At 38.7% G+C, this 14,765-nt stretch overlaps 2 protein-coding genes across 5 annotated transcripts; one reads left to right on the top strand and one right to left on the bottom strand.

Moving 5' to 3' along the window:
* Positions 1-322: 322 nt before the first annotated feature.
* CUNH11orf71 (chromosome unknown C11orf71 homolog) lies at positions 323-2,141 on the bottom strand. The gene has a single exon (XM_045577582.1). The coding sequence runs from the start codon at positions 2,139-2,141 to the stop codon at positions 1,743-1,745; it is 399 nt and encodes a 132-aa protein (XP_045433538.1). The 3' UTR covers positions 323-1,742.
* A 115-nt stretch (positions 2,142-2,256) lies between these two features.
* RBM7 (RNA binding motif protein 7) lies at positions 2,257-11,859 on the top strand. 4 transcript variants are annotated; one of them, XM_036427131.2, is made up of 5 exons: positions 2,257-2,556; positions 3,538-3,700; positions 4,576-4,663; positions 7,125-7,215; positions 10,134-11,859. In XM_036427131.2, the coding sequence occupies exons 1-5, from the start codon at positions 2,257-2,259 to the stop codon at positions 10,455-10,457; spliced, it is 966 nt and encodes a 321-aa protein (XP_036283024.1). In that variant the 3' UTR covers positions 10,458-11,859. The 4 variants fall into 4 exon arrangements, with proteins under 4 accessions (XP_036283024.1, XP_036283025.1, XP_036283026.1 ...); XM_036427132.2 differs by lacking the exon at positions 3,538-3,700 and having other exon boundaries at positions 2,413-2,556; positions 10,134-11,581; XM_036427133.2 differs by lacking the exons at positions 3,538-3,700; positions 4,576-4,663 and having other exon boundaries at positions 2,413-2,556; positions 10,134-11,581.
* The last annotated feature ends 2,906 nt before the right edge of the window (positions 11,860-14,765 follow it).

Genomic DNA, 14,765 nt, shown 5'->3' on the forward strand with positions numbered 1-14,765 from the left:
ATTTCATGCACCAGGCCTCTAGTGTATTATAAATGAACATCTTTTTAGATATCTAGAAGAGTATGTTATATACTATCCTTGGGAGAATTGAGAAAATAGTTTTTCAAATCATATTTGGGTTGCATGGGTCAAATGAGAACCCTAGGTTGAAAGGCTTAGATCTATCATTTAATAGCTTCATCTACCATACTAGTTCTATCATTTACTAGAAAGTTTACTTCATCTCTTTTTGCCCCCGTTTCTCAGCAAAAAGGAAAAAAAAAAGTATAATACCTCTTATGGGCTGTTGTGAGAATTAAATGACATATATAAAAGCAGAGGCCTTATCACAACTTTATTCTAAGTGCCTAGCACAGGTAGTAGCAAGCATAGAATTAAATTCTCAATGAACATCTGAATAAACATTAATAAAAGCCCTTGGCACACTACCTTGCACATAGCACTCAATAAAAGGCAGCTATTACTATTCTCTCATTCTTCCAGTGACCTGGTTTTCTGACCTTACTATATTAATTACCCTCTTATGGAAGCTCCCTGGTTTATCAGTATTTTCCTTAAGATGTAGTTCTAACAATTCAGGTCTGTGTGGTGTGTGGTAATTTAGCTGTTTGAAGGATGCACTGGGAAAAAGCTAGTCTATTTGCTTGCATAAAGAGTTGACTCTTAGAAAAACTTTCTCCCAATACCATCCTTTAAACTTTGAGAAATGTATGGTTAGGAAGTAAAACTATTAGCCAATAAGGAGTAATCAGCCAAATAAGAGAACACCATAGTGCAATGTTAGGGAAAGCCATCACGACCAGTGCTTATTATCACTGCACCTAATGAACAGTGCAGATTACCTGATTCATTAGGCTCTCCATCTAGTATACTCCTCCATGGCAAGACTACATCAAGTTCATCCATATGCTTATCAAAGAGGCCTCCATATATTGTGGGATGGTTGAATAAGTAAGGACAAACAAGAAAGCCCAAGGAAGATGCTGAGTAGGTGAACAGCTTAACAGAGGCTGGAAGACCAATTTCAGTAATTTTGAGAGGACATGTTTTGATTTAAGTATTAAAATGGCAAATATAAGTGCAAATATTAAAATGGCAAATAAAAGTGCAAAAATTCATTTGGAGCTTTTGACAAAGAAATGTAAACTGATTTGATAATTTGAGACGATCGAGGTTTAGGTTTTGCTTTTGTTTTTAGTATAGTTGAGATGGAAGTTTGTAAATATTCCTTAAGATGACAGAGGGAGGTTGGAAGAGGTTAAATGTTAAGGACAATAGGATTGCTGGGCCATGGGGGTGGGTGAGAGATGAGCAGATTAATAAATTGAAGCATTTCCTTTTCACTAACAGAAGTAAAGGTAGAGAGAATAAATAATGTGAGGAAAGGCAGGCAGTTGAGAGAGCTCAATTACAAGTCTCATAAGTAGGATACTCTGCCTGCAAGAAAGGGAGTGAAGACCTGTGGAGGGAGGTGTGGAGTCATGGTGGGGGATGACGTGCACAAAGGGCGAAGACAAGGATTGTTGACCTTTGGGAAGGATGTTTCCAGTAGTTCAATTTTAGGACTAAGAGAATAATCTCCCGCCTTCCGGAACTAATCCTTTTTGCGGCTTAAACCCCTCTGAATTCAGCAACAATATCTTCCTTGTGCTAAAAACTATATTAACAAGATTCGTGCGCATTTTTACATTCCCCTTAAAAATGAGACTGCGACTGCACTAAGAAAGGATTTGAGGCCTTGTTCACACGCTAATTGAGGGGCGGGGCGGTACGCGGGCCGTGATCACAGGCGCGGGGTCGCCCTCGCAGCGCCGCGCGCTCCGCAGCAGGTCCCGATCCGTGCCGGGGTCCGGGTACGGGCAGAATCTCGCCGCGCAGCTTCGGCGCCCTCCATCCGGGTCCCTTCCCTTCCCGGCGCGCGGCGGCTTCCAGCCGCTGCCAGGCGCCCGACGGCTCTCGGTCCGGACGCTGGGCCGTGTTGCCCGCCGAGGAGGAAGCCCCGGGTGGGTCGCCACGAGGGCGCTGTCTCCGGAGACCCTCGCCAGCGCCGAAGCCGGCGGGCTGAGGCCGTCGCGGGGTGGGCGGTGGGCCATCGTGTCCCCTCGGTCGCCGGCGCACAGGGACGCGCCGTTCAGGGCCATCTTCAAACGCGGCCGCCGGGCCTGCCTCACGCCCCGCGGTTCGGGGAGGCCTCTGCTCTCCGCGGGTCACTCCAGCCGGTGTCGGGCGCGGAGACGTCGGCCCGCTCCGCGAGCCATGCTGGGAGCCGCAGCCTCCAACGAGCGCTCCCCTCGCGAGCTTGCGCACTCCGTCAGAGCACGTCGACGCCAGGCGGGATCGAGCGTGACAGACGCTGACGTCGGCGACGCCGGGGAGCGCGGGGACGTGGGCTTTGGAGAGTGCGCAGTGGGCGCGGCGGCGGCGACCCCTCGGCCTCTCTCGGGAGGGGGCGACGCCGCGATGGGGGCGGCGGCGGCGGAAGCCGATCGGACTCTCTTTGTGGGCAACCTGGAAACTAAAGTGACCGAGGAGCTCCTTTTCGAGCTTTTCCACCAGGTGAGCGGCTGGGACCGGCCTTTTCCTTTCGTTTTCCGCCTGCGTAGGGCCGGGCCCCAGGCTCCCCGCTCCTTCCGGGCCAGTTGGGCCGTCCGGACGGGCGCCCTTCCGGCGGCCGGGAGGCCTGGGGTCGCGCCCGGCGTCGGGGGTTGTCGCCGCGTTAAAGGAACCCTAGTTAGTCCCCGCGGAAGTGAGGACCGAAGGTGGTGGGGGGATCCTCAGTAAAGCATTTCCGAGGCAAGCATTCAGGGGTCCCGGGGAGGTAATACAGTGTTGGGTGTTTTTTTTAGTTTTTTTTTTAAATCATAGTTGACAGACGATAATATATTAGTTTGAGGTGTTACAACACAGTGATTTAAGACATTTATAGAGAACAGTGTTTTTTCTGTTCCCCCTTTTCTCGTCTTTCCCTTAAGACACTGTCTTTAGTGTGTCTGACAAATTACATTTCAATTTCCTTGTCAGTCTGTCTTTTCCACTTAGTTTCTTACAAAATTGCAGCATTAAGATATTTAAAGTAGAAAAAAAAGATATTTAAGATAGTCATAAATGTTCCCTGGAAAAGTAGCCTTGTGTTGGTTCTGTATTACAATGTGTTAAAATTTTTGAAGTATCCTGTACCTACCCCCCAACCACTGTTAAGTTTGATTAAGCCATACAAACCTGAATTTCTGGTCCAAAGATAAACTGCTGATAAACATTAATTTCTATAGAGGGAATGCCGATGATGGTTGGCTACCTCCTTACAGTTGTAAAGTGCTGAGAAATGTACATTCAATGACTGTTTCTGGTTACTTAAGGGTTCCCTACCCCAAATAAATCTTCAGTAATGTATCTGTAGGATCTTTATTCTAATCAAAATGGAAATCTGTGTGTATTTGTTAGAGTTCCTGATTAATTTCTTTTGTTTTTAATCTTGTAAAATTTAAATGTTCTCCTGAAATTGCCTTATTTAAGTTGTAAACTCTTTTTTGTCTATAGGCTGGGCCAGTAATAAAAGTGAAAATTCCAAAAGACAAGGATGGTAAACCAAAGCAGTTTGCATTTGTGAATTTCAAACATGAAGTATCTGTTCCTTATGCAATGAATCTACTTAATGGAATAAAACTTTTTGGAAGGCCCATCAAAATTCAGTTTAGATCAGGTAACTCACTATTCAATTGTAGCATTAAGATATTTAAATCTGTGGTGTTTGGGGAGAGGGATTATTTGCTGCTTTGGCTTTTTAAAATTTTATTCTGTTTTAAAGAACCATGGATGAAAATACTGTAAGTTTTGTGGGTAACACTGACAACATGAATTTTGAAAGTTGTAATTTAAAAACTTAGTTTAAAATTTCAGCTTGGGTTAGTTAACAGAACATAAACTTTATTGTTAGAAAGACTTGGGTTTTGGGTCTATATTCTGAAAGAAACAAGAATTATTCTCTGAAATGCTTTTTTGTTGTTGTTGGTCCTCACTAGAGGATATTTTTTTCCAATGCTTTTCAGAGAGAGAGTGGAAAGAAGGGAGTGGGGAGAGAGAAAAACAGCCATGTGAGAGTCACATTCATTGGTTGCCTCTCTAACGAGCCTCAGTAAGGGCTCAGGAATCGAAACTCATGTCCATGTCCTTGACCCTTTCCTTTGCTGCATGGGTGACACTCTAACCACTGAGAACACCAGCCAGGTAAAAATACTTTTCCTGGTTGCTTTGTAATTTACTTTTATAAGTTTGATTCTTGATTATGTGGGAATGAAACTTTGCATGTGTCCAGTCTTACAATTTAGTGTGAGGATCAGAATATTCTGATAGAGTGGATATTTATATACCAGATATTCCCTTATTTAGGACCATTTGTTTTGGATATATCTGCTAATTTAGAATTTTCACTCTGATGAAACTAAAGCAGTCTGTTAAAATTTGAGATTTTTCTCTTTTAGCTTATGTCTACCTTTTTGAGGTGATTTGGGGTGGGAGAGACAAAATTTCCAATTAAATTTTCTATCAAGAAGAATTTCTTAAATTATTTTATTTTAGGAAGTAGCCATGCCTCACAGGATGTTAGTTTGTCATATTCCCAGCATCATGTTGGAAACTCAAGCCCTACCTCCACATCTCCTAACAGGTAATATTTCTCACCTATTGTTAAATCCTTTCTCAGACGTTTTCTTAGGTAGTAATCTCAGAATGCATAATGTTTGGTTCTCTCTTTAATGCTCCTATCTCCTTATTGTGGCTTTATTATTTGCTATGTTGGATTATAGTTATATACCCTGTTTCCCCGAAAATAAGACAGTGTCTTATATTAATTTTTTCTCCCAAAGTTTCGCTAGGTCTTATTTTCAGGGGATGTCTTATCTTTCCATGCACTAGGTCTTATTTTCGGAGGCTGTCTTATTTTCGGGGAAACACGGGTATCTATGCTAAGGGGACTGTAGATGTATATAATCCCCTTAAAACAGATATATAAAACTATTTTCACTTATAAAGACATACCCACACCCAAATATACATCTATATAACAAAATTTCACAAAATATTACTTATACTTATTACTTGCAATGTACTCAATTTACATTTTCTTTTATCTCTTAAAATTTAAATTAGTTTATACCACTAATTGGTTACTTGCAGTTTAAAAATTGGCTATTCGACTAAGAATTCATGGAATTGGATTCTAGGTCTGCCTCTACCAATTGTGTAATCTTGACTAGGCTCATTTCTCTGCTCCTTTCCTTCCATTTGTAAGGAAACAAAATTGAATTAAATTATCTCTAAAATGCCTTCCAGCTCCTGGGAGTTAAGAAAGGTATCATTTATTTGATACCTTAAATAATTTTATTAGAACATAACCACACTCTTATTTACTTAAATAATTTTATTTGCTTTGGTGAGGCAGAAATTTTACCAGGGACAGTTTTTTCACTGGTATATTCTTTACCACATTTTTTGCATTTATGATCTCCTTTATGTTTCACAATAGTCTTATGAAGTAGGGATTAGTATTATGTCTTCCTTCTATATGAAGAAAATGAGGATTGGAGGTTAACTTGTTCAAGTCTGAACTGCTCTTATATTGTGGGCTGGGAGTCAAGCCCAGCCACTCTGATGTGCTGCCTAGTGGAGCTTAAAGTCTAGATGAAGTCACATAATATATATATTTTGTGACTACCCTTTTAATTACTCAAAATTATTTCTCTAAGAAGGAAGCAGAAAGTGCTTGGAGAACCTTGTAATAAGGAAAGATTATATAAATGACTGACGACCTGAAAGAGGACAATGTACTTAGATCTAATGCATGAAGAACAGAGTAAATGACATTGGAGAAGTACATAGATGCTGGATGATACAGTCTTTCTTATAGCCTATAATTTAGATTTTTGATTTTTACCTTAAAAACCATAGGAAGACATTGAAATGTTTTTTGTAAGGTAGTTATAGGAATAGATTTTTTATTTATTTATTTTATTTTAGATTTGTATTTTAAAGAGTTACTTGGTTGCAATGGGAAAATGGATTGGAGGGACTGAGGTAAAAATAGACCTATTAGAAAGCTATTGGTAGCAAGATAGGGAAGTTCTTGGGGTGAGGCTGGAACTATAAGACAAGTTGGTGACTTGATTCCAAAGACATGTTTTAAAATACAGTTAATTTAAGTGAGATTTTTCTATAGAGCAAGTTATTTCTTCAGGAAGTGAGGAATAAAGTATAAGTCCTTAAATTTCTTACTTCTGAAAACCTGTTGCGCTCTCCTGTTTCAGTATGTCTGCTTAATTGCTTAAATCTCTAGATTTTTAAATGTTATTTTCTTCTGTTTCTCTCATCTGTCATACCTAATTAATCAAATCTGTTTCTTTTGTTGTTGTTGTTAATCCTCACCTGAGGATATTTTTTGCATTGGGGCGGGGGGTGAGAGAGGAGAGGAAGAAACATAAATGTGAGATTCATCGATTGGTTGCCTCCCACGGGCACCCTGACCAGGGACAGGGATCAAACCGCAACCCTTCAGTTTCAAGGCTGGTGATCTAACCACCGACCCACACTAGCCAAGGCACCATCAGACCTTTTACATTTTAGTTCTTTGTCTAGGCCTTTCCACTAATCCAGGGATTGACTTTTTTTTTTTTCTTTCCTATAAAAGTGCAGATAGTTAATATTTTAGACTTTGCAGGTCATACAATTTCTTGCTTTGCCATGTAGCAATCCATAGAAAATATGAAAACAAGAGTGTGGTTATGTTCTAATAAAACTGCAACAAATGATTTGGTAACGGGCTACCCTACTACACCTTCCCTCAGCTGGAATGTTCTTCCAGGTAACCTTGTAATTCAGCTCTCACTTCAAAGGCTATCCTTGACAAGCTAAGCAAAAATAGAATCCTCTCTCTCATCTCTACTTTCTCTTTAGTCATTAAGCATATCACAACTATGTGGAGCTTTCTTATTGTCTGAATCCTTACCCCAGCTACATGAGAGCAAATAACCTTGTCTTGTTCATTCCTTTGAGAGCTGTGTCTGCTCATGATTGTTATGTAGTAAATTCTTGTTGAATGAATGATTATATGTTGTTTTATTATTTTTTTGCAGACATGAAAGGACTATGGATAACATGACTCCATCACAACAGATAATTCAGAGATCTTTCTCTTCACCAGAAAATTTTCAGAAACAAGCAGTGGTAGGCTGATTTTTCTACTTATTACTTAAAAAAAAAAATACTTAAAATTTCAGATGATCCTTTTTTTTAATGAATTTTTTGGGGGTGACATATGTTAATAAAATTATATAGGTTTCAGGAAAAAAGTTCTATAAACCATCATCTGTATATTGTATTTTGTGTTCACCACCCCAAGTCAAGTCTTCTTCCATCAGTTTTATCCCCCTTTACTCTCCTCTCTTCTACCTCCCATCATCCCCCTTTTCATCTCATAATTGTCATACTGTTGTCTGTGCCTTTGAGTTTGTTTGTTTTCTTTGCTTAGTAATTCCTTTATCCTTTTCACCCAACATCGCAATTCCCCTCCCCTCTGACAGCTATCATTCTGATTTTTGTCTCTGATTCTGTTTTGTGTGGTAGTTTATTTTGTTAATTAGATTCCACATAAAAGTGAAGTCATATGGTACTTGTCTTTCTCACACTGGCTTATTTCACTTTCCATAATACTCTCTGGGTCCATCCATGCTGTCACAAAGGGTAAGATTTCCTTCTTTGTTACGTTTGAGTAGTGTTCCATTGTATAAAATGTATCACAGGTTGTTTTATCCACTCATCTAATGATGGGCACTTGGGCTGGTTCCAAATCTTGGCTATTGTAAATGACGCTTCAGTGAACCTTTGAGTGCATCTATTTTTCCGAGTTACTATTTCGTGTTTCTTTAGATATATTCTCAGAAGTGGAATTGCTGGATAGAAGAGTTCCATTTTTACTTTTTTGAGGTAACTCCATACTATTTTTACACAGTGGCTGCACCAGTCTGCATTCCCACCAGCAGTGCACAATGGTTCTCTTTTCTCCACATCCTTTCCAATTCTTGTTTGTTGATTGATAGTAGCCATTCTGGCACATATAGAGTTTGGATTACTGCTTCAATTTCATTAGTTGTAATCTCTCTATCAGATTTCTGATTATTCTGGATTCAGTTTTGGAAGATTGTATATTTCTAGGAATTTATTCCATCCTGACTATCCAGTTTGTTGGCATACGGTTGTTTATAATATTTTCTTACAATCCTTTGTATTGTAAGTTGTTAGTTGTTCTATCTTTCCTGATTTTATTTGGATCCTCTGTTTTCTTGATGAATCTAGGTAAAGGTTTGTCAATCTTGTTTGTCTTTTCAAAAAATCAGCTCTTGGTTTCATTGATCTTTTGATTGTTCTTTTTTAAACTCTTTTTCTTCTCATTTTGGCTTTGTTGTTATTTTTCCATTCCTTTAAGTATAGAATTAAGTTGTTTGAGATTTTTCTCGTTTCTTAAAGTAGGCCTGAAATACTATGGCTGCTTTCATTGTGTCCCATAGATTTGGGGTTGTGTTCTCATTTTCATTTGTTTCAAGGTATCTTGATTTCTTCCCTGATCAGGAATCAAACCATGACCTCCTAATCGCACATGTTAGTTTTCACTGACCTGAAATATATATTTAAGGATTGAGATAGAGTTGAATTTTACATTTTTATTTTTCTTCACAGTTGGTGTGTGAATTTCAAATACTCGAAATTCATTCTTGTTCTTGCAACCCTATGCTGAGTGACTTTTTAAAATCATATACTCTCTTTAATACTGAATATCAATACTTCAATTAATATACTAAAGCACATGTGTCAGACACAAGGCCCGCGGGCCAAATCCGTCCCGCCAGGCCTTGCAATGTGGCCCGCACCGCGCTGTCATCACTGCACTCCGCTGCGTTTCCATCACAATGACAGTTTATGACTGTTCAGTAAACCATTCGGCCCGCGATTTAGGCTGGATTTTAGATTTTGGCCCCTTCTCTGATTGAGTTCGACACCCCTATACTAAAGTCTTCTAAACTAGCTGCCCCTTGAATGTTCCCCTTTTTTTTCTGTAAAATCTCCATGAGATGTTTCATTTTTGTTTCCTTTCAGTTGCCAACTTCTTTTCTTTTTTTCTTTTTCTTTACACTCATTTCTTTTTATTTTCTTTGCCCAAATCACAGTTTTGGCTTGTTGTCCCTACCCTTTTGAATTTAATAGGTTATAAAATATAATGGTGAAATAAAGTAAAATTTTGAGTCCAATATAAAGGGATTAACTTTTATATACCTTTTATATGTCTCACTTTGTTGTAGGCCATTAAAGAAAATCATATTTGGCCAATGTCTATTTCACACATAGAATTTGGGAACCACTTGCCTAGGCAGTTAGTACTTGTCTCCATTTTATTCTCAGTAGTCCATCTCACACACTGTTTCAAATTTAATATAATTCTGCTTTGCTTATCATCCTGGTGATGTGACTTTTCAATGTTTACAGATAAAATCAGAATTTTCTAGCCAACTTATTAGCACTTCATCTTGTAATTCAAATAAATCTTTCTAGCCTTGCTGTCCATTTACTGGTTAGGAGATCTTTAATGTGTTTCAGTCAATTTATTTGCTATTCTGTTAACCCATTCAGTGTTTAATTGTTTTGTGTTTTTCTGTTTGTTTGTGCAGTTTTCTTTCCTTGGTATACTTACCTCCTTAAAATATTTTTCTAAAAATAGCCCATTCATGCTTTTGATACCTAAATCAGATGCCACCTTTCTGAAGTCTTTCCTAATAATATTGAGCTCATGACTCTTTATATGTTCATCACAGTGATCCATATTACAGTCGTTTTGTAGGATTTCTTCCCTTCTAAGTCGTCTCCGTGAGGGCAAGGAGTGTTAGTTATGTACAAATATCCTGTAGCTGAACAGTGGAGTGAAGAAGCTATTGCATTGTACTACTTTTAGTTATATTTAAATTAAGATCCATTTAGGCAAGAGTGATTTTGCTTTTCTATTATTAGTTTGGTTAACTGTGACTAACTCACCATTGGCTTTGATATGTAGAAATGTTTGCAATTAAGATTTCCTTCTTTTTGTCTTACTTCAGATGAACAACGTTTTGAGACAGATGCCATATGGCGGGAAATTTGGTTCTCCGCATTTTGATCAGTCAGGATTTTCCCCATCAGTTCAGTCACATAATCATAGTTATAACCAGTCTTCAAGCTCCCAGTGGCGTCAAGATACACCAGCATCACTGCGTAAAACCAGGCAGAGTTCTCATCCCTACATAGTAGACAGACACTATAGTCGTGAACAGCATTACAGAGGACACAGAGATGATTACTTCTATGAAGACAGGAATCGCGATGGCTGGAGCCATGACCACGATAACAGAAGAGACAGCAGTAGAGCTGGAAAGTGGCATTAATCTCAAAACTAACAAGTGTCCAAAGGATCATCCTAGGCCCTTTGGACTAAGTTGGTCTGGAATGTTTTGTTAAAACTGGACAAAGCAGTTTTATAAGTTGCCACGTTTCTTGATAAATTTTTTAAAACATTGCTATAGTCTGATACAGAAATGAGAAGACTTATGATTACAGTTTTTATTGATAACCTTTCACCTCAGGGCTTCATGAAGAGGAAAGGGTTTTATGCAAAAGAAAGTTCCACAATTCCTAATTGTTTTAGAAATTGAGGAAAGCACATGTTGTATGTATTGGTTGTATCATAAAGCAAATATTTTAATGATCTATTACCTATTGTATTGCAAGAACCTGCTTATTAGTGAATCACATTTAGTGTATATGATAGAAAACATTCAAGTTGGTAGTCTAAAATACGGTAGTATTTTGTTAACAAATGAGAAAATGTAATTTCAGTGATTTGTTTTTCTAACATTTGAGAAAGATTATTGGTAAAGTTTGTGAATAATCATATTGTTTAACTTCATGGAGAATGTAAATGTAAGTTCTGTGACATGCTCTTTGAGTTTTCCCTAATTGGATATCAAGTGTAAATCTACACTTCCTATTTCATTCTAAAATATTAGAATTTTCTCATTAAATCATGTTTGACTAAATAACTGAAGTCACTCAGGAAGTTAAATATCTCTAAATGTATTTTTTTAAATTAAAAATTCAGTATTAGTATAAATTCTCCTTTTTAGGAAGAACAAAAATGCACATGCAGAGTCAGATAAAAGGATTTACTGAAAGTATGCTTGTTTGGGAAAAGGTTCATAAAGCCTTTAAGTGCTGCCTCTATTACTCAAACTTTAAAAATTTACAACTTTTTAAAGTGCCCAGGGTATGTGTGCAAGGACACATATTATTATATGGATTGTACATGTTGTCTTTTATGTTTGAACATTTGAAAGAGTTAAGTCTTAACACATTCTGATTTTTAAAATTTTAAATCCTGTTAAAACTTTTATGTATCAAGATGTTTCCCTTTAATTGTAGAACTTGTTTATACAAATTCACTCCTTGCTATATTTGGATCCTTTTTAATAACTAGCATTTTTGTACTGCTACTTTTTAATATATTGAAAACGTAAAAAGGGGTATGTGTCTTCTTTTAAAAAATATTTTTATTGATTTTTAGAGGAAGGGAGAGAGAGGAACATTGATGAGAGCAGAACACGGATTGGTGGCCTCCTGCATGCTTCCTGACTGGGGCTTGGACCCTAAACACAGTCATGTCCTGACCTGGAATCAAATTAGCAACCGTTCCACGGACAGGACAACACCTAACTGAGCCACGCCTGCCAGGACTCTTCTCTCTCTCTCTCTCTCTTTTTTTTTTTAATGTCACTATAGAGACATTGTACACAAAAAGTTAGCAACATACTTTTTATTCAGTGATTGGTGGTAAAAATATGAGTTCATCTGGCTGGTATGGCTCAGTGCTTGAGCGTGGACCCATGAATCAAGAGGTCACTGGTTCGATTCCCAGTCAGGGCATGTGCCAGGATGGTGTGCTTGATCCCCAAAAGAATCATGCAGGAGGCAGCTGACGGACGTTTCTATCTTTCTGTCCCTCTCCCTTGTTTCTGTCTCTATCCCTCTTCTTTCCTCTCTCTTTAAAATAAACATGAAATTAAAAATATCAGTTTTTCAAGCATCTTAAAAATAAACATTTGTACATATTGAACCTAATATTTAGAGTCAGACTTCCAGTGACACTTGGATTATTGTTCCAAGTACTATTCTTGATGTGCATTCAAGATTCCTTTTTTTAAATGCATGCCTTTTTCTGTCTAGGTACATGGTGCTACTCAACCATTCAGCATGAAGAGCATTAAGATCAAATTTTTCATCAAGCAATTTAATAGAAGGATTTGTTTCCAATAAACTTATTTTCAAGTGTCATGATAATTCAGTAGTATTTGTAGATATTATCAAAGGGTAATACTGCTCTATTGCCACTTACCTGTGGGTCAGGCTCTTTCATATTGATTCATAGGTGATCCTGATTCAGAATAATCTTCTACCAGGGCCTTTTGGGGCACACCTGTGAGGTTCCAGTCAGTCTTTTTCACTTTGATGACACCTCATTGAAAGTAACTAAACTGTGTAAAGGGATAGAACAAGACATTTCTGAAGAGTTGAGTCTAGTTGGTGGACAATTTACATAGGGGTTGAGAGCTATAGGAGTAAGGAGATTGCAGGAGAGCAGCTTCTCCAGAGTGTTCCATGAAATTTTACATGTTCTGTGAAATGAGGGTTCTGTAATCAAATGATTGGCAAATGTACTACTACTGACTTTCTGTTAGAGAACGATAAAGAACAGCACCATAAAGCTGCTGACTAGCACCCCAGAAATCTGTTTAAGTCCTAGCCTGTTTGGTTCAGTGGATAGAGTTGGCCCGTGGACTGAAAGGTCCCAGGTTCGATTCTGGTCAAGGACACATACTTCAGTTGCAGGTTCTATCCCTGGCCCTGGTTGGGGCTCATATGGGAGGCAATCAGTTGTGTCTCACATCGATGTTTCTCTGTCTCTCCCACTTCCTTCTGCTCTCAGAATCTATGGAAAAGTATCCTCGGGTGAGGATTAACCAAAAAAGAAATCTGTTTATACTTATCCTTGTATTTTCCAAATTTGCTTGACCCTTTTTTTATCTTTATGCATAACTAGAGGACTGATGCATGAAGTTTGTGCCCTGGCTTCGTCTAGGAAGTCATCTGGACAGTCATTCTGCTGTTTGGTCTAATTAGCATATTAGCACTTTATTATATAGGATGTATATTAAGGCACCCCTCCCGCCCCCCAAAGAATGACTCTACCCTTCTCCATCCAATCAACCATAAACTTTATACCACTTTCTAGTTATGTTGTAAGGCCCATGTTCCTTTTACCAACTGCCACCATCTTAGACTGGGCACTCCTCACAACAGGTTATTCCCACAGTACCCTAATATTTAAGTACCAGTTTATGTATTTTGTTCTCTATTTCTCTTTAATAGCCTTTATTCTGTATTTTCATTTTCTTTTTATTTGTGTATCTAAGCTGCATGAAAGCAGAGACCATATTTTATTCACTACTGAAAATTTGCAGTATCTAGTGCCTGGCATAAATATACTTGGCAAATTTTTCTCTTCTTATTTATTTATTATTTTTTGTTAATCCTCACCAGATGATATTTTTTCCATTGAGTTTTAGAGAGAGGGGAAGGAAGGGAGAGGGGACACAGAGAGAGAAACATTGGTTAGTTGCTTCCCATATGGGCCCCAACTGGGGCTGGGACTTGAATCTGAAACGCAGGCATGTACCCTTAACTGGAAATCAAACCTGAGACCCTTAAGTCCATGGGCTGATGCTCTAACCACTGAGAAACATTGGCCAGGCACATTTTTTATTTTAGTCCTCACCCAAGGATATGTTTTTCTTGATTTTAGGGACAGAGAAACATCTCTGTGAGAAAGAAACACCGATCAGTTGCCTCCGTACCTCAGATGGGGATGGAACCTGTACCTAGATATGTAACCTGACTGGGAAACCTGCAATCTTTTGGAGTATGGGACGCCACTCCAACCAACTGAGCCACCCAGACAGGGCCACTTTGTACATATTTGATGAATGGATGAAGGAACATTTACCAAATAATTGAATTTAAAAAGAAGGCTTCAACATAGAAAATGTTTTAAAAATAGATTTGCTAACCTTGAACCATTTTTCCATTAATAAAACTATGTATCTCAATATATTGTGCATTTAATTCACTATAGAAATCTATTTGGTTTTAAAATTTTTAAGAAGTTTTTGATCTGTATTCATTAGGCTTTAAAAAATGTTTAATTTATTTCTGGAATTATGGTTCTGCTAGTTTTATAGAGCAAGTTGATAAATTTATCTTTTACAGTGTCTTGGGGAAAATTTGAGTAATACAGAAATTCTCTGTTTCTAGAAGACTTAAGTTCATTTATATACCTACTAGAGGCCTGGCCTGTGGGATCGGGCCAAAACTGACTCTCAAACCACCCCTGCCCTGAGGGGTCCCAGTTTGTGAGAGGGTGCAGGCCAGGCCAAAGGTCCCCACCAGTACATGATTGGGACTGGGGAGGGATGCAGGAGTTTGGCCAACCATGGAGGGACCACAGGAGGGCTCCAGGGCATGTCTGGCCCATCTTGCTCAGTCCTGATTGGCTGGATCCCAGCAGCAAGCTCACCTACCAGTCAGAGAATCTTCCCCTGGTGGTCAGTGTGTGTCATAGTGAGTAATTGAATGGCTTTAGC

Source organism: Pipistrellus kuhlii, unplaced genomic scaffold (assembly GCF_014108245.1).
Source record: "Pipistrellus kuhlii isolate mPipKuh1 unplaced genomic scaffold, mPipKuh1.p scaffold_m20_p_9, whole genome shotgun sequence".
Taxonomy (NCBI): domain Eukaryota; kingdom Metazoa; phylum Chordata; class Mammalia; order Chiroptera; family Vespertilionidae; genus Pipistrellus; species Pipistrellus kuhlii.